This window comes from Rhinolophus ferrumequinum, chromosome 9, assembly GCF_004115265.2.
Source record: "Rhinolophus ferrumequinum isolate MPI-CBG mRhiFer1 chromosome 9, mRhiFer1_v1.p, whole genome shotgun sequence".
NCBI classification, from domain to species: domain Eukaryota; kingdom Metazoa; phylum Chordata; class Mammalia; order Chiroptera; family Rhinolophidae; genus Rhinolophus; species Rhinolophus ferrumequinum.
Genome location: NC_046292.1, coordinates 5,176,677 through 5,195,790, shown reverse-complemented (window position 1 = coordinate 5,195,790; position 19,114 = coordinate 5,176,677). Strand labels below are relative to the sequence as shown.

Below are 19,114 nucleotides of genomic sequence, written 5' to 3'. Positions count from 1 at the left end.
CGTAACTAGGGTTCCTTTCGGAAGAAACTTGAGCTCAGCTAGGTCCCCATTCAGTAAATGCTGCACTGTGAAGTCTGAAAAGATGTTCTCTGGCAACTTTTCCCGCGGATCCTTTTTTTACACTGATAACAGCATATGGGTAAGCCGTCAACATAAATGACACCAAAAGGGGGGGGGGGCGGGATTTTCTGTGAATCAAAAAACCTAGTTAATTGGGTAAGAAAACCAGCAATTAGTTGTGACTAATTTCCATCATCCTAAAATAATACTAAATGAATGGCAGTAAGTAAGAAGATAAGTTAACAAAAAGGTGAAATTACCGTTGTTGACAAGTAGACTAGGCATGAAAATGGCCCAAAGCCTCTCTGCAGTCCAGGAGGAGCCCCCCCCCCCACCCTCCGGTCAGAAAGGATAGCGTTATCTCTGCTAAACATTCATTTATCTTGCAACTGAAAGAGGGCAAAGGGATACTTCAGAGGAGTGTGTGTGTGTGTGTGTGTGTGTGTGTGTGTGTGTTAAGGACTTGGATTCAAAATTAGGCCTTTGAATTAAATTCAGGAGAATGTAAGTAAATAATAGGGTAGAAAAGGCAAATGGTTTCATGGAGTGCGAAGTTAATAGTTAACCTGATACTGAGGTTGGAATCTCCCATTCAATATGTTAAACTAGCCCCATTAGGCAGTGCGAAATGTACAACTATCAGGCGTTATTGCTGAAATGCAAGAAGGGGCTCCTCGGAGACTAAAGAGGTCAGCGAGAGGTCTCTGGCCTCCACTCAATAGAGGACAATTCAGGGCATTTGTTCTAGTTAAAACTGGAGGGTTTCTGTCTGTTTGCTTTTTTTCTTACTTTAGTTACTCTTGGTTTGTTATCATTTCTATTATTTATTTTACGGTTAAACTATAAGCCTAAGTTGCATCACTGGCGCGCCAAGAAACCTCCTCCCACGGGCTCGCTGGCGTTTTGTTCCTGGGGCATCAATGGCTGCCCCTATGCCAAGAGATGTGAGGTCGGCATAGGTCAGCTAGCTCAACACTGGGAACTCAAGGGAACGCCAGGTTGGGAGTGAAGGTGCTCCTTCTGGAAGCCCGTGGGCGGCCCTGGCCGGATCAGCGGCCACGAGGGTCTGGCTCAGATTTTCAAACATGTGGTCAGAGGGGAGGTGGCTGGGTAGACCCTCCCAACTCTCCGATCAAAGGGCCTCACCACTGTGGCCTCGCTGCCCTTCACAGTCTCCAGCTGTCCCACACGGCCCCTTACTGTCCTGCTCTGAACTGTGCTGTCCCACATTGTCCCGATGTCCCAGGCTGCCGCACCACACTGTCACACTAATTGTCCCTTGCTACCCCATACTGTCCCACGCTGCCCCCTCGCTGTCCCTCCCACACTGCGGCCCGCGGGCCTCGTGGTGACGGTGGGGCCTGCAGAGGGGCAGACACGGCCCTACTAAGACCCGTCCGAGAAGCCTCCTCTCTCCTTCTCCCGGTTCCTCCGCCCACCCACACTGCGGCGGCCCGCGGACAGGAGGAAACACGCAAAAACCGTCCCCGCGGCTGGAAAAGACGGGAAACTCCGTGCGAGGCACGGCGCCGCCTTGGGGTGAGGCAGGAACCACTGCCGAGGCCCGGCTGCCCGCACACTTCGGGGGAAAAGTCCGTGTAAGGCGTTCCCGGCCTCGGCAGCGGCCGCTCGGGTCCCGCAGAGGAGAGGCGCGGGGCTGCGACGGCCCAGAAACACGTCCGGGGAGACAAAGGCGGCCCCGCAGGGCCGCGCGACGCGGGTGGACCCCACGCTCGAGCCCAGCCGCGGCATCGCCGCTTTAAGCAGCTCGCGGCCCGGATTGGCTGCGCGGGGGAGGCGGGGCGGTGGGAGACGACGTCACTGCTTACTTAAAGCCTGGCGGCGGCGGTCGGGCGACGGCGGCCGAGTGCGAGCGAGGAGCGCGAGCGGGGAGCGAGCGGCTGCGAGCGGCGAGGCGCCTGCGCGGTGTCGGGGCCCCTGAGCCCGCGGCGCTGAGCCAGCCGGGACGGACATGCGCGGGAGAGCGCCGTGGGGCAGCCGCGGCTCCGCGGGGGTAAGGGGCCTGCGGGGGAGGGCGGGGAGGGCGGCGCCGCGCCCCTGCCGCTCCGGGCTGCGGGCGGCTCCCGACGCGAGGCGGGTTCTCCGGCGCGGAGAGGGTCGCCCGACGCGGAGTCTCCCCGGGACGGACGGAGAATCGGAGGGAGGGACCGGCCTGGGCGCGCAGATGGGCCTGGGGGCGCCCCTCGCCTCGCCGGCCGCGCACCGGGACCGCTGCGGAGGGGACGGAGCGGCGAGCCGGGGTCCTGCGCCCGCGGGCTGGCGGCGGCCTCGGGCGTTCTCCTCCTTCACAATGGGGGCTGCGATACCCGGGTGCGCACCGTGTGCCCGTAAGCCCCTTCCCAAAAGCTGCGCTGGGTGACTGCTGGCCGGTGAGCGGCACCAGTTCTGACCCGCGGCCCCACTGCTTGGTCCCCGCGACGCCAGTCAACCGCAGTCGGTGTTCTCTAATTCATCCAGTAGTTCCGTGCCCTCCTCCTCGCTCAGAAATGTGACTCTGCGGCGAGCTTCCTAAATACTGCTTCAAAAGGAAAGGAACCGCAGAATTCTGTTCCAAACGTGAGCGCTCCATGGGTATTTCTCGTGTGTACGTGTGTATTTATATGTATATCATAAAATGAGATGACTCCTGAACCGTGATTGGTGTGGTATTGGTCCTTGCTAAGTCTTTATTAGGGTTTCGTCATTGCTTGAAAGAAACCAGTCTCCTACCTGATAAAAAATATGAATAGATTGTTAGTCATAAACTTAAGTGCAGTCAGAATAGAGACTTGTAGCTTTAAAAGAGATGTGTTGGTGACTTGAGGTACACCTGCAACACAGGTAGGGCAGGACTGGTTTCTAGGCAACTGTCAGGGGTGAAGAAAGGTGAGGTTAAAACGCTTTTTTTTTTTTTTCTGGAGAGCAAGTGTTCTGCAAAGTTTTAAGCTTTTACCGATCTGTAAGAATGCAGTGGTATACGTTTGTTGAGACTGAAACATCTTAAGTTCACCATACCTAGTCTTGCTGTTTGTTTTTTTAACTGCTTTTCTTTTTTTTCTTCTTTCTTTTTTTGCATGTCTGTAATTATAGTTTTAAGTGAAGTTTTATTTAAACAGACCAAAGACCAGCAAGGTACCCATTTCAGGAAATGACCAGATTTTGCTAAGACCAAAATAAAAGTTGGTTTCTTGTTAACATGCTGACTGGCTGTGACCAGTATGTTGGCAACCAAGCTCTCGTCCAGATATTAGGAAATATGTACAGAGAAATCCATACAGGTTTTAGCATGGACTTCAGACACGATTTGCCATCCTCCTCCCTTCACTCAAGTTTATTTTCCTCTGTGTTCCAGTGGCTACTGGCTACTAGGTGATAGAGATGCTGGACTAATGATTTATACAACCTAATGTGTATTAGATTGCAAACTTCTTAAGGGCAGGAACTCTGCCTTGTCCAGCTTCTATCTTATGCACCCTTGCACATAGTTGATGGTTGATAAATAATTGCACGAAAGCATATTTTACACTTTAAAGCTCAGCAGGATTGGATCCATCACTGATAAGGGTTGCAAAGCAAATCTGTTTTTTTTTATGACTGTTAGGAAATGTCTGAATTATTCATATTTTGACAGATAGATAAAATTACTGTTTCAATGAATTGTTTTTCCTACTTCCAGTTGGCAGAAGATACTGGCAGAAAATCTTTCTATGAGATTTAAAAATGATACTGTAGACTTGAGTTTTTGTGTGAAAATACTCTTAACTGCTGCTTCTCAGAAGTTGAACCAGATAGTAGTTCCTTTCTGCTAATACTGATGGTAGCTTTTAAAAGCAAGTTGCTAAATTACAGGTACACTCTAACATGCTTGAAACTGACCTGAATGTCCACATACCATGGGTTGCTTTAGAAAGGTGAGCAGAGGAGGGAGGGGGTGGTGCCAAGGGTAATTCCAGGAATCTGAATGTCACAGGCTCCCTCTACCAGAGAAACAGCTCTGCTCTCAATCTGAATAAATTTGAGTGGCTACTTCATCATCAGGATTCCTGTGGCATCCTTTGGTGCTGGTGTTTGGCCCTACTTGATAAAAGCTAATGAATAACTCCCTAGATAAAATCCAGTTGTGGCATTCTAGCATTGTTTGCACAGTATAAACACATGTGTTGTGAAGGAAGATAAAACTGGGGAGTTTCAGGGTTCTGAATGTAAGTTTAAAAGAGTAGTTTTAAGGCAGGGAAAAGTTAGTGTGGGGTTCAGACTTCAGAAGGAAAACAAAAGATTCTGCGATTCAGAGTCACTGTTGATACTTTAATCCAGTTCCTTATACCATAAAATTGGGCAGTATTACTAAAAGGCCAATCTTCCAGGCCTCTATATTTTTAAAAGAATGGGGCTCTGGCTACATGAAGAAGCCTTTTCAACTCCAAAGTACCAACAAAACATTACAGTTTAACAGAGGAAACAGGAAGGTGAGGATTAGAAGACTCCAATAGCTCTTATTAAAAGCCCACGGAATGGGAAAAGCCACGAGTTACAAGTTGTTTTTAAAAAATACTACTCTCTGTGCATGGAAAGCTCTCTTGATTTCCCATGGCTGCCTCTTTTCCATGCTGTGGATTTCAATATAAAAAGTTGCCCTGGAGAGGCCTTCCCTAACCACCGGGGCAAGTATGTTCTCCTGCCTCCTTACCCTCTTAACTGAATCTGAAATTACCACCATCTGAAAGTGTTGTTTGCTTCTTACTGTTGTTGCTCTCCTCACTGGAGTAAGCTTCATCCGGCCGCAGCCATGTCACTGTCACCAAGCATAGTATCTAGTCCAGAATAAGCATTTGTGAAAATAATTAATCTTTGCCCACTAAGAATTTGTCAGTTAACTACTATGAGTTGAGTTCCTGTTTTTCTCTCTGAAATTGACTAACGCTTACCTCTTGAGCATTTCACTTAGCCATCCTTTGCGTCAGTTTCCCCATTTATAAACTGTTAAGAGGAGAAATGAGGTGGTTGCCTGAAATGAAGACACTGGAAAGGAGAGGCCGTGGAAGTTGAGTGGGGAAAATGCTGGGTTCTAGGGCAGAAGAGCTGGGATGGCCTTTTTGCTAGTAACAGGAAGATGTTTAGCCTTGCTTCATTTCCTCATCTGCAAAATGGAGATTATAATCCCTGCCTCTTACAGGGATGTTGTGGGGATCAAGTGAGATAATGTATTAGAAAGTGCTTTGTAATTTGTCGAGTGCTTGACAAATACAGACTATTTGTAATGGCATCATTGGGACGCATGCTGTGCGAGTGTTCCAGGAGGCCTGTCGGGAGATGTCGTGGCCCCTTTTTTGGTCGAGACAGGCTTATGTTATGTCAAATACGCCAGTCTGTTGGATACATGATGGTGGGGTGTTGGGGCATTCAAGATTGAGGGCTTCCGAAGAATTGTTTGAAGTAGGCATGGAATGTAAAAGTAGTACTTTAACCCACCCTTTTTAGAGGATACATAGGCCAAATCTGCAACTAATAACTTTTACAGGAGCATTTGAGGGAGTTGAAGTAAAACAGGAACTTTCATAGTCTAAGGATTGATTACCCAAGAAAAACTATTACCAAGCTGCAAATCCCCAGAGAAGTCTGTCTGAGCTCCCCTCAGAACTGGAGCTTTGTAGTGGGTCAGCTCTTCCCCTGGTGTAAGTGTGTGGGGGCCTGCAGAGCTGGTGTGGTGGTGAGAGGCCTTCCCTGGGTTAAGTAGCCCCACCACTCGACCTTGACCAAGTTAAGTTACTTAACTGCCTCCAGTTCCTCTTCTGTTAATGAGGGGCAATGTAACCCATCTCATAGGGTTGTTGAGGATTCAATAAGTTAAGATATATAAAGCACTTAGAACAATGCCTGTCAGATAAGTGTCCAATGAATTTGCTATTATTCTTACTGGTTATGTTCATTATAACAATCTAGAGTTACCCATTGGGTGACTTAAATGTTCATTAAGTAAATTTGAGATTTTAAAGACCCGATTTCCATCCATCATTAGGCCATTGCGCTTGGTATTAAAATTGGAACAGAATTCACCTGTCTTTTACAATGAGAAATCTATTATGTGTGTCGAAAAGGAATAATATTTTTCCATCATGTGCGCGCGCGCGCGTGTGTGTTGCTACTGGTTGTAGTACTCTGTAGGAAAACTACAAAGGACAAAAGAATATATCTGCTGTCACATTAAAATTGTGTAGGAGACTAAGTGAATCAAAAGGCTATTGATAACTATGGAAATTCAACAAATAGGTTTTTTGTTAGCTGGCCATTTCTTAAAATACTTAGCAAGAAAATAGTCCAAATTATTCAAGAAATTATGTCACTTAGCTTTGATTTTGACAATGTGAAGATAAATTATTTTCCTTGTTGCCTCAGTTTTTACCACGTACAAATGGGCTGTTGTGGACTAGGCCTGTTGAAGAGGAATGAGGGGTGGAGCTAAGGAGGACAAAAGAGCCCATCCACACCTGCTGGACTCTTCCATCTTTATGAAACCAGCAAGTTTAGGTTGAATTCATGCAGGAGGATTTTAATTACAATTTATTAACATAAAACATGTTTTAAGTCACCTATGGTTTTTTTTTTTGGTGATGGATTATAGTAAGTCACCTGTGCTTTTGATGTGAAGGCAGTTTATGCTTTTCACAGTAGCAAGGTACAGTGAAGGAAATTTTTCTAACTTGCCTGACCCTTTTCCCCTTCCCCAAGTCATAGCCTATTAAAAACCCTGGGGAAAAAACCAAATGGGGGCCTTTGATTTTGAAGTCTTTTGTTTTCAGGAAATAGGTCACACAACACTACATCTGATAAACACTGAGTGTGCAGGTGAGGATCAAATCAGTACGTTTTCTTATTGATAAAACTTGAAATTCTATGAAACAGCTCAGTTGAATATTCAGCTTGGTTACTAGTGCTTTAGACATGAATCACAATAAAAGTGGTGGGGTTTTGTTTGTTTTGTTTTTTTTCCCCAAACGTGATTATTTTAGACATTTTCAAAAGGAAGGTAAGCAAGCATGCCTGTGTTTGTTTATTTGGGGAGGATCTAAAATCATGGGATTTGTCAGTAAAATACAACTCCACTAAGGAACATAAAAAAATAAAATCAGGATTTGTCATGTTCCTTAATCGGTTTCTTTTTACAAATTTTGGCTCTAAATATAGTTACCTTGTATCTCCCTGGGTATGGGAATACTTAGGTAGGTAATTGTTAAATGCCGCTGAAAAGACCATTTATCACCCTGAATAAACAGAAATCAGGTTCTAAAACCAGATTGAAAGAAGGAAATTACATCACACTTTTAAATAAGGAAGCACTGGGCAGAGCTGGATGAGTTGTGTGACAAAAATGTGCCCCTCCTCCTCTTGTGGATTGCTTCTGACATTTATTAATGAGATCTGGAGGCAAGGTGAGCAGATCTAGGTTACTGTCTTAAGGTAGCCTGGTTTTTTTAAAAAAAGTTTCAAAGAGACTGGCCTCGAGGTAAAGGCATGTGATTTCACCTTAATAAGGAATGTGCAAAAAAAATCCATTTTGAACATTAAAAAAAAAAATAAAAGAATGTACGATGTGCTTTTTTGTTTTGTTTTTAACACCAAAAACATAGTAGGTGCATTATGTAATTCAGAAGGAGTAGTGTGTAAGAGAAGGTGAAATTTGTAGTTTTCAGAAAGCACTCCCGATTGCCTTAAGTAAATATACAGTAACAAAAACCAGTCTAGAAAGTTACATTGTTAACCGTTTAAGCTTATAATTTTTACCCAGTTTGCAAACTGTCCACTTTGGATTTTGGAAATGAATTTAATGAAAATTCCTTGCCTGCTACATATCCTAAACTTGTTACAGCACACATTAAGTTTATCCCTTACAATCCTTTGTTTTTATCCCTTAGTTCCTCACTGATTTACATACAGTACATGTGAAGTTTTCATTGTAATTTTTTTAAAAATGAGATGAATATTTTCTCAATATCTATTTAATAAATATTGGTTAGAAATGAATGATGCCAGGATCTCCAGGGACAAACAGGTCCTGTCCTAGGAGTTTTGGAGGATGGGAAAGGAATGGGGGCACAGCCCAGAATAATCCAAGAACAGCAGGCTTTGCTGCGCGGGTTTGTGGAGAAAGTGGTCTACGAGAGGGCCGTAGAGGAGGAGTGGAGTTCTGACAGATTTGGGGGGAAGAGAAGCAAGAGCTCGACAAGGGAAGATTGGGGCCTCGAAGTAGAGGCCGCACTGCCAGACGGAGGTGCTTTTATTTAGATATTAAGCCGTGGAAGCTCTTAGCTCTTCCACTGTAATTCAGGAGCATTGATCTGGGACTGGTGTGTGGGATGGATCGGCTGCTTTCAGACCCAGGGCAGAAGTGGTCTAGTGAACAGAAGGAAAACAGATTGGAGAAACCATGTAGCAGTAGGGCCACAGGACCCAGGACCTGAATGTGTATTGGCTATAACTCAGATTAAACATGGTGCCTCCAGAAGTGTGGTCCTCTTGGACCCTGAACTGGTTTGGGAAAGGGGTGGGGGTATGAAGTAAGTGACAGGAGGAGTTTGGTTTGTAGAGTTGCGGATGCTGGAGGACTATCCAAGTGGAAAGCAGATCACCAGACAATAGGAAATGCTAAGTGGAAGCTTGAGCCAGGGCTGGAGTCGGGGCTCCGGGCTCAGGGCTGTCGATGAAAAGTTGAAGCTGTACAAGTGGATCAGAACCCAGGGAGGTGATGGGGGTAAAGAGAGAAAACAAAAGGACCATCTCAAGAGAAATGATTTTAGGGTGCTTTTTTTCCCCTTGAATCAAAAAAAATAAATAAATCAAGTGATATTTAACAGGAAAAAGTAGTTCGCATCTGGGATTTAACTGTTTCTGACACACTTAAAGGTGAAAGCTTAGTTTATGCATTTTAGGAAAGTTGTTACACCCAAGGTAAGTTAGATCCTGGTCTGTCCCAGGCTGCCTGGATTAGCAGTAGCTCTCATGTTTGCATTTCATAACACAATCCCATCCTGTACTGATACTGATTTTCCCACATCGATAGATTTTTGCAGTTGTTCTAATGAACTATAAGGCAGAGCTAGGTTTACAGTTAAGAGGAAACAATTTGGAACACTTGCAGCATTAGTTAAATGTCACTTAAGCAGTGTGTTTCTTTTTAACTTGAGGTTGACCAAACTGATTGATTCGCCCCCAGTAGCATATATATTGAATACTTAGAGTTCTGAGGGAGGTGTAAAAGAATTTCAGGTGATTCCATACCCTCCATATACAATCTGAGGGATACATTTTAAAAGTTTGCTTCCAAACCTATGGCAGGTTACCCTTTTTGAGTGTACAGTTTGAAGTTATTTTCTAAAAGAAGAAAACATGCAATTATATTGCCCTTCTCTCTTCTCCCATGCAAGCAAGTAGGAAGTTCCGACGGTTTCATAACATGGCCCATTCACAATTCCCCATTGAAATGGTAGAGGCAGGTCACCTTCTATGAATACACAAAGACACTATTGTGGTCAGAAGTGAGCTGGCTTAGTGAACACAATTCTTTTTATACTAAAACAATTTTTTTCTTAAGAAAGCTAACAAGTAGGTGATGGAAACAATGAATAAAAAAATAACTTTTTTCTAGACCATATAAATAATTTTAAGGGACCATTGAAATGTAAGTTTAGAATTCTGAGGCAATTTCAGCAGAGGCGATAGTTACACAATCGTTCTGTTGAAAGCTAAGATTTAGATGGCATTAGGAGGCTGACACACAGTAATTGCTGGTAGTACTTGTTGGCCTGCAGACAGGTGGGGGTTGGGCCTCCAGAATCCCCCGCAGCATTTTCCTGTAATCTGGATGAACCATCTTCAAACGTGTGCTTTCAAACTACTTAAATACCATATTCTCCTTCCTATCTGGCCTTTCATTTTTGAATTACCACCGATCCTCTCCCTACAGCCTTCCAGTGCTTGTGGGGTGCTTGGGAAACACCACCCGGAAACACCAGACTCAGTACACAGCCTAGCGATCTTTTTCTAAAAATTGGTTTTTAAATTTTTGTATAGCTTTACTGGATTCAGGTGAAGAAGGGAAAAATACATTTGCTTCGTTTCAATAATCTAAAAACCGACCTTTAAAAAAAATAAAAGACCTCCCAATAACTTAGATTTCTTAAATGATGGGTTTTTCCCCCCTCCTTTTAATCACATATCTGAGAGACTGATTAAAGAAAAATAATGTTTGACTACCTGAAATATTATTTTAAACTTATTTACCTCTGCCTAGTGTGGCAAAACAGCTGACTTTAAGAGTAAAAACCTGAGACTCAGTAATTGAGACCCAGCACTACTTTGTCACTGAAACATTACTCTCTCTCCGTTCCTTCTTATGTGGAAAAAACAAATAATAAACACTTGCAAAGTATTTGTTTAGATCTTTAGCTAAAAGAAAAAACCCTGTGCCTTACACATTACATACGTACAATTGCTATCAGTAATAGGTAATATTGCACAAACATTCATTCAACAAACATTCCCTTCTTGAACTCCTGCCAGTGTGCCCAGGATAATTAATGATTGGGACGGAGCCGCTTATCTGAGCTCCCAGTCTAGCAAGAGGTGACAGATTTGTCCATAAAACAAAACGAAACCAAACCTGTGCACAAATGTTTGGTGAGAATGAAAGCGTTACCAAGTTTATGTGCATACATCTCAGAAGGGGTCAGTGTTACACAGGTAGCTGACACATGATGTCCTAACTGTATTCTGAGCAAACATGAATTATCTGAAGACAGCCAACACGATGCTAATTGACATATTAGCTTTGATGCTATAGTGAGTGAGAAAAGGAGAATTTAAAAGGCTCTGGGGACCCTAGACAGGTACATCTGACTGGAGGAGGGGGTGGTCCCTAAAGTGGAGAAACTCCTAGATTAAGAAAACTTGCACTTCCTTAGCCTTTGTCGTCCAGGCCTCTAGGTACTTCAGGTGACAAGGTGAGGAATGTACCTTTAAGATTGTCTCTACAAGGGAGGAGGAAGCTGTCCCAGGCCTCCACCGAAGCCAGTAATCTTGCAGAACTTGATTTTTACAAGATAATGGAAATTGGTGTCTTCATATATTTCTTTTATTCTTGTGAACAAGTAATAACTGGAGAATTTGTCTTCCCAGGGCCAACCCTGAAATAGAGAATCCAAATAAATGCTGGGCTGTGGGGGACTCAGGTGCCAGCTCTGATTCCTCTGATCTAAGTGTCCTCAGGTTTCAGCGAATAGTAGGAGTTCTGCAGTATGGGATCCAGTGGTTTCTGAAATTCCTCTTTTAGCTCAGGGGAAGATGAGCTCCTGTCCCAGTGCAAGCACACACTGGAGGTCGGTGTCGGGAGGCTGGAGAAAGGTCTGTGTGCTTTGGCAGGCGAGCAGGGTTTGCTGTGCAAGTGTCAGTCTGCACCAGGAGGCCCGCTTTTGTGGGCGGTCCATTATGTCTCGCTTTGCTGAACACATACATCTTGGATTAGTATTTATGAAAAACAGTATTTTTGGCGTCCACCTTTAAACATCCTCACGAGAAGTAAGAATGAGTGTAAAAATGTCAGAATTAAGTGAAAGTCTGTAACTAAATTTTTCTCTCCAACATCCCCCAAATTCTCCAAGATTAGCTATTCGTGGGTATTTCTGAGTTGTTTCCTTCATGCTCTCATCTCTTCTTTATCCGTCTAGGGAACGAAAGCTACCAGTCGACCAACAAACCCCTAGGATCCCAAGTGTGGAGTCATCCCAGAATAAGGCACGATGTCCTCTGCAGGAGTGGCTGCTCAGGAGATTCGGGTCCCGTTGAAAACTGGGTTTCTACATGATGGCCAGGCCATGGGGAACATGAAGTCCTACTGGGCCAGTCGCAGGGAGTTTGAAAAGTATGTACGGGACCCCATGCCCCCGGAATCTTGGGATATTGAAATGAGATGGAGAGTAGGACCACGACTTGTTTATGACCAAGATGTCTTTCCTTTCCTTTCAGTAACTTTTTCAATATTGACCCAATAACCATGGCCTACAGTCTGAACGCTCCTGGACAGGCGCACCTAACATCTCTCGGTATGTGTTCTGCAAATCCGGGAAGTTGGCCCTGGGAGCAGAAGGTGGCGTGGTCTGGGCTGTTAGCTTGTCCTGCAGCATGACTTTTTAAATGAGGAAAGGACCTGAATTGTTTCCAACGACAGTCTGACCCCTAGTGGCAACAGATCCTGGAGATAACCAGTTCTCAAACCGCCGGTACCAGGTCTCCACTCACTGATCTGTCTGTGGAAGTGTGATCTTTTCAAATCAAGAATTCAGTTCTAACCCCACCTATGAAACACACTTAACTTTCAGGAACTGGACAAGACCTCTCACTTTTGTTACTAGTATTGCCTGTTCGGAAGTGATGAAGTAGTGTAAACGTTTATTTAAAAAACTTAGAAAAGTATATGATACACCACATGGTACGTTTAATGCGACCATTATGTGCCTTAGATTTTTATCAAGAGCTGCTTATCCCACGGCAAACAAGTCCACTCACTCGCAGTATTCCGATGGCACTGAAGTGAGGACTTTATCTTACGCCCGCACCTCGTGTGGTCGCACAGTAAATGACTAGGCTGGCCCAGTCTGGTATTCATGTAAATTACACGCTGTTCATCTTCTGCGAATTTTGCACATGTCACAAAACCTGCCCGCGGTGCGTGGGTGTGTGCCGTGCACATGTCCGAGGGAGACGAGATAATCTGTTCTTTGAACCAGATCGCTGTTAACAATCTCCAGCCTCCAATTACGCCTGTGGCTGTTGCATGGGTGTTCTCGGTTCCAGCCGGCACGTCGCTCTGTTCGTTTAGGCAGAAGCTGTAGGAGCACACATAGCGGGGCTGTGGTCGCGGGTGGGAGCCGGCGGGACTCTCACTGACGTCTCTCGTTGGTTCCAGGGCGCGCTTCCACATCTGCTGCGATGAACGGCCTCTGCTCCGCAGACAACGGCCCCTCTCCGAGGCCCAGCTTGCCCCCTCTGCTCATTCCCCCAGGTGAGAATTTGGGGCCACATGAAGAGGATCGGGTCGTATGTGGTCTGAAGAAACTCTCGGTCAATGCGGTGTGCGCGTCTCCGCCTCCGCTCACGCCCGTCAAGACCTGCCCCTCCCTGTTCCCCTGCGCGGCCCTGTGCGAGCGGGGCGCTCGGCCCCTGCCGCCGCTGCCCGTCCCCGAAGGCCCCTCTCTGGACGACACGGACTGTGAGGTCGAGTTCTTCACCAGCTCAGACACCGACCTGCTTCTGGAAGACTGCACACTGTCTGACTTCAAGTACGACGTCCCCGGCCGGCGGAGCTTCCGCGGCTGCGGCCAGATCAACTACGCGTATTTCGATGCCCCCGCGGCGTGCGGCGCGGGGCTCAGCCAGGCCGCCGAGCCGAGCGCCGGCGCGCACAGCGCAAACCCTGCTCTGCCTCAGAGCCACCGGAGACTGAGAAGGTCTCACTCAGGCCCGGCTGGGTCCTTTCACAAGCCCGCCATTAGGATATCCAGCTACCTACACAGAGCTTCTCCCAACTCCGACGAGGACAAACCTGAGGTCCCCCCGCGGGTGCCCATACCTCCCAGGCCAGTGAAGCCAGATTACAGGAGGTGGTCGGCCGAGGTCACGTCTAGCACCTACAGTGATGAAGACAGGCCTCCGAAAGTGCCCCCAAGGGAACCTCTGTCACGGAGTAACTCCCGCACACCGAGTCCTAAAAGCCTGCCGTCTTACCTCAATGGGGTCATGCCCCCCACACAGAGCTTTGCCCCCGACCCCAAGTACGTCAGCAGCAAAGCTCTGCAAAGACAGAACAGCGAAGGGTCTGCCAGTAAGGTGCCCTGCATCCTGCCCATTATTGAAAATGGGAAGAAGGTCAGTTCAACACATTATTACCTACTACCTGAGAGGCCACCGTACCTGGACAAATACGAAAAATTCTTTAGGGAAGCAGAAGAAACAAGCGCCCAAATCCAGCCCTTACCTGCTGACTGCAGTGTCGTCTCAGCCACAGAAAAGCTGGACTCGAAAACAAAAGTGGATCTGGGGGGGCACGTGAAGCGGAAACACTCGTCCTACGTCGTGTCTCCCTAGACCGTGGCTCGTGGGTCAGCAGACGTTCCGCGGGAGCAGACGGTTCTCCAGCGATTTTCCAGTGTGGCTGACGTGCACGGGAAAACGATTCAGGTTACAGAACAAAACAGTTGAACTCTCTGTTAAAGAGCAAGGCCGAGAGCCGGTGTGAGGTACTGCTGCGCTGAGGATTCCTGCTTTCCTTAGCGCTGGAGAAGAGTCTGTCCCAGTGTGTGGGCTGTGACGGCGGGGAGGGCAGGGGGAAGCCTTTCTAGACGCATACATCGGGTACCTTCTGGATGAACTCGCGGTGTAACCGGAGACCATAGTTGCAGGTTAACCAGGTAGTTACTGTCTTAGAGTAATATATATTTAGAATGATAAAAACTCAAGCTGGAGAATGGCTCCTGATAGACTGAAAATTGAGCAAACGGAGGAAAATGCAGTGTTTAGATCAAAATCATAAAAAAAAAAAATTATTTTTGCTTAGTAAGTTTGAAGATTTCTGGCTCTTTGGCCTGTCATATTTTGTTTCATTTATTTTTGCAAGTTGTCTTTTCCATGGAGGGCAGCGTGTACGTTCTCACTGTGGCTCTCTACCTACCTAGTTTAAAAATCGTCCCAAGACCGAAAGGCTTCCTGTTTGGTTGAGGGGAGGGATAGCGGTTTATTTGGCAACCATATTTTTCACCTGTACATGTCTCACATCTTGAAAACGGAGAAGATCAGAGAATTAGTACATTTTCCTTACAGTTCCTGCTTTGTTCCACCCACTGAAACGGCCCACTGTCTGTCACATGCGCCTTACAGAAACGGGGCACCCGAACTGCTCGCCAGTGTTGAGAACGTCAGGCGTAAGCGAGTCGCTATGATTGAGAGTTACTGTGTGGGGATGTGTGTTGTGGTTTTTTTGTTTTTGTTTTTTAGACTGTATTAATAAACAAGCACAACACAAGCTGGCCTTGTGTTGCTGGTTCCTGTTCAGTATTTCCTGGGGACTGTCTGCTTTTTCAGTAAAACACTTCTGACCAAGAGCGCAGTGTGTCTTAATACCAGAGGTCACATCAGCATCGTTTGCTTTGAAAACTCGCACAGCTGGCCGCTCCCCTTGGATGCAGCAAGACACACGGCTGGCGCTCCCACTCCCACAGCTTCGGTGTATTTATCTTGTATAGTTAAGCACAAGAGAGGAGGTGCTCACAGGTACATTACTGCAATGTTCTCTTAACAGTTCAACAAACTGTTTACAGTTTAAACTGCTGAATGATATTATTTGAGCTATTTAAAGCTTATATTTTAGTATGAACTTAAATGAAGGTTAAAAACGTGCTTTAGAAAAATGCACTGATTTCTGCATTATGTGTACAGTATTGGACAAAGGATTTTATTCATTTTTGTTGCATTATTTTGAATATTGTCTTTTCATTTTAATAAAGTTATAATACTTATTTATGATACCGTTAATAATGTTTCTTGCCTAAACTCTTAACAAAATTTTATGTCTCAAGTAATTTGACAACGTTACATCTGGAAGCAGAAGGGAAGATTTGTTTTTCTGCAATTTAACATATTAAACTTGAAATTTACTGTCATTCCCTAAAATGACAAATAAGTTGAGCAATTTATGTTTAAATATACAAATGCACAGTGAAAATGAGCTATTTGTATTTACCTTTAATAAGAAAGTGAATGTGAATTGAGGCTGGTATATTACTATCAAAACAGGTGTCATCTGGGGAGGGGCGGCCCCATCCAGGGGAAGGAACCGGAAGAAACCGGCTCTGATAGACTTGATGTGACTCATTTGGTGTTTTAAGACTAAGTCCGGATGACTCTGGGCCCTTGGGAGGCTCTGCTTCTTGCTGATGTGAGGCCATCCCCAGCCTGCCCAGCCTCTCGCAGAGCTGGCAAGTCCACCTGGCAGCTTTGGGATGCAGGAGGAAGCTGGAATGCCTCCCGTGAAGGCACGCAGCAGGCCGCCCAGTTCTCAGTTTCCTCTGCCCTGTAGCTACAATCCAGCTGCTCTCCCTCCTGCTCTCAGCACACCCGGGGTTGCTGGTGACGCTGAAGCTCTTGATGACCTTAAATGAGCATGTGCAGGAGCTCCATACTCGCCAGAGTCCAGAGTGAGGACTTGGAAATCCATCTGGGCTGGAAGTCCAACTCTACCTCTTTCTGATTATGTGTTGGGCAGATTCTTAAAAATCTCTTCACATCGGTTTTCTCATTGGTAAAATGGGGGGAGGGGTAATACCCACAATAGGGACTAGTCTCTGACAACTGCCTGTAAACCACGGTAATTACGGTGGTGCTCATCTGTTACTCTCCATCATCCTGAAGGTCAGATGTCCTTTCTGGCCTGTTACAGATGAAGAAATGGGCTTGGGGAGCTCATTCAACAGGCATTTGTTGAGCACCAGCCACATGCTGGATGCTGAGAGAACAGACACACCCCTGCGCTTACAGAACTTAAAGCAGAACATAATTACAATTTATGGTAAATGCTAAAAAGCAGTGTATGGCGGTGACAAGGGCTCCTACCTCTCTGAGGTGGTAAGATTTGAAGGCTTAGAATAGACACTGAAGGAGGCGCGTGAAGAGGGAGGAACAGTAAAGGAAACAAGGGTAAGACCCTGGGGCTTCAAAGAAAAGGCTGGGCCTTTTCCAGAAGCTGGAAGTTGTTAGGGCAGGAGTAGGATGGACAGTGGGAAAGGGTAGTGGACGCTCCTTGAAGATCTACACAAGGGAGGGATGTGATCTGATTTATTTCAAAAAGATGACAGTGGCTGTTGCGGAGAACAGATTGGAAACGGGGAGACTTAAGGACAGGCTATCCTGAGATGAGTGTTGGGCGGTGGAGATGGAGAAAAACTGACTTTGAAAGATACTTAGAGAGAGAAACGGCAGGTTTGGGACCTCAGGTGAGACGCAGACCAGCAGCGCGTGACGAGAGCCCAGCTGTGTGTCCTCCAGCCCCCAACAGCGCAGAGAATGTCTGAACGCAGTGTTAACACTACTCGGCATCTCGTTTTGCCCTTCCCCCTCCGCTGCCTTTTTGCATTGTGGTCAAGACTATCTAGTTCCATATTTTCCCTCTTAACCTTGGGGCTTTTCTTTGATTTGGGGGAGAATATACACATTCCTACTTTTTCCTGGCCATGCTAATTTGTGTTGCCATGCTAATGCCACATGACCAGAACCGTCCACGGCACCGGTCACCAGCTTGACCCTGACCAGAACGCCAAGCACAATGAATTCTAAAGCTTCCTCATGGCATGGGTCCGCCCCACCCTACACACTTAGCTGTTGCTGAGAGCCGTGCCAGTGCAGAAACAGCTGGTAGCCGCCCCCTGACGCACTGCCCAATTCTCTGAAGGCGGGTATCCCCTAGTAACAAAGTACTGTCCTGAAGTCGGGACATCCTGTGCGAAGGATCCCCTTAGCTTCCCTGACCCTCGCTTTCCCATCATTGTGGGACCCAGTTGGGGCACCGCACAACTCCATACGAACCCAGGGGATGCGCTATTATGGACTCACGGCAGAAAGCAGGCGTTATGTTCCGGTCAGAAAGGCTTATTTGTAAGTCAACTCAAAAGCTGGATAATGCTGAAGTTTAAGTCGGCCCAGGTTGCAGTAATCAGGATGTGTAGCCTATCTTTTTATTAAATTCCCTATGCTTGTGGAAGTTGAATCTTGTTTCTATGTTGACTATTTCTCTCTAGGTCTCACGTGATGTCTTAACTATGTAGAACAGAACCATCTTTAAGAGGATGTTTCCTCACTGCTAGGGGCCCTATTCTAAAAAAGGCCCATAGGTTCTTCCAGAGTGTTTCATAGTTAGAGAAAAGAGAACTACATCCATACATCCGTCTACTGGTTCAAAAATCACAATATAAAGTTATTTTAGTTCTAATTTCATCACATAATTTATAATTTTAGGGTATATGGAGCCTTTTTCTTAAAAATAAGCTTCTAGGATGGTTACTGCATATACAGTCTTCTTTTTTTTACCTTTTTTTTTTGAAATAATTACAGACTCCCAAAAAGTTTCAGAGAAGTCCCCTGTACCCATTATCCAGATTCCCCCAATGATAACATCTTATATAATTATAGTCCATTATCAAAACCAGGAAACTGACATGTCATAACACTCAAAGTATTTTATCTCAAAATAGTTACTATCAAAATGGACTTGGGCCCTACCTTTTAAAATTAATTTACAAATTAATTTTGGCATTGTTAGGCATTGTGTGAAAAGCTAACAAAGCTTTAAAAACACGAGGTATGATCAAACAATACGGTGAATATTTAAATTTAAAAAATTTATTACAGTGAAAGACACATTGCCATTAATCCCTCTCAAAATACTCCCCCTTGCTACGAACCCACTTATCCCATCATTCTTGCCACTTTTTTTTTTCAAGGAGGGCGCCGCTCACAGTGGCCCATGCGGGATCGAATCAGCAACCTTGGTGTTATCAGCACCATACTAACCAACTGAGCTAACCGGCCGCCCCTCATTCTTGCCACTTTCTGAAGCTGTTCTGGAAGTCCTCTTTCCTGAGTGTCTTTAGCTGTGCTGTTATGGCTGCCTCCATGTTCTGAATCATTTTGACTTTGGGGAAGGGCCAGAAGTCACACGATGCCAGATCCGTCGAATAAGGTGGATGGTGACACACCATAATGTCTTTATCTGACAGAAATTGCTGAACCAGAAGTGATGTGTGACACGGAGCATTGTCATGATGGAGGATGATACACAGCACACTTTAAATACACCTTCTCTCAACCATAGTTCACACCTGACTGCACTGAACAAGTTGACTTGTCACACACTGTTACTAAGGTTCGACATACCATTGCCCTTATTGAAGATCCCTGCCTTTCCGTTGGATGGCACTTGGCAGCAGCATGCACCGTATTTTTTTTATCACAATGGAAA

The 19,114-nt window shown here is 45.7% G+C and overlaps 1 protein-coding gene across 2 annotated transcripts; it reads left to right on the top strand.

The window, feature by feature from the left end:
- Positions 1-1,905: 1,905 nt before the first annotated feature.
- On the top strand, positions 1,906-15,774 carry ERRFI1 (ERBB receptor feedback inhibitor 1). 2 transcript variants are annotated; one of them, XM_033113869.1, is made up of 4 exons: positions 1,906-2,074; positions 11,778-11,971; positions 12,076-12,152; positions 13,016-15,774. In XM_033113869.1, exons 2-4 carry the CDS (start codon positions 11,850-11,852, stop codon positions 14,191-14,193), a joined length of 1,377 nt encoding a protein of 458 aa, XP_032969760.1. In that variant the 5' UTR covers positions 1,906-2,074; positions 11,778-11,849; the 3' UTR covers positions 14,194-15,774. The 2 variants fall into 2 exon arrangements, with proteins under 2 accessions (XP_032969760.1, XP_032969761.1); XM_033113870.1 differs by lacking the exon at positions 1,906-2,074 and adding an exon at positions 2,257-2,637.
- The last annotated feature ends 3,340 nt before the right edge of the window (positions 15,775-19,114 follow it).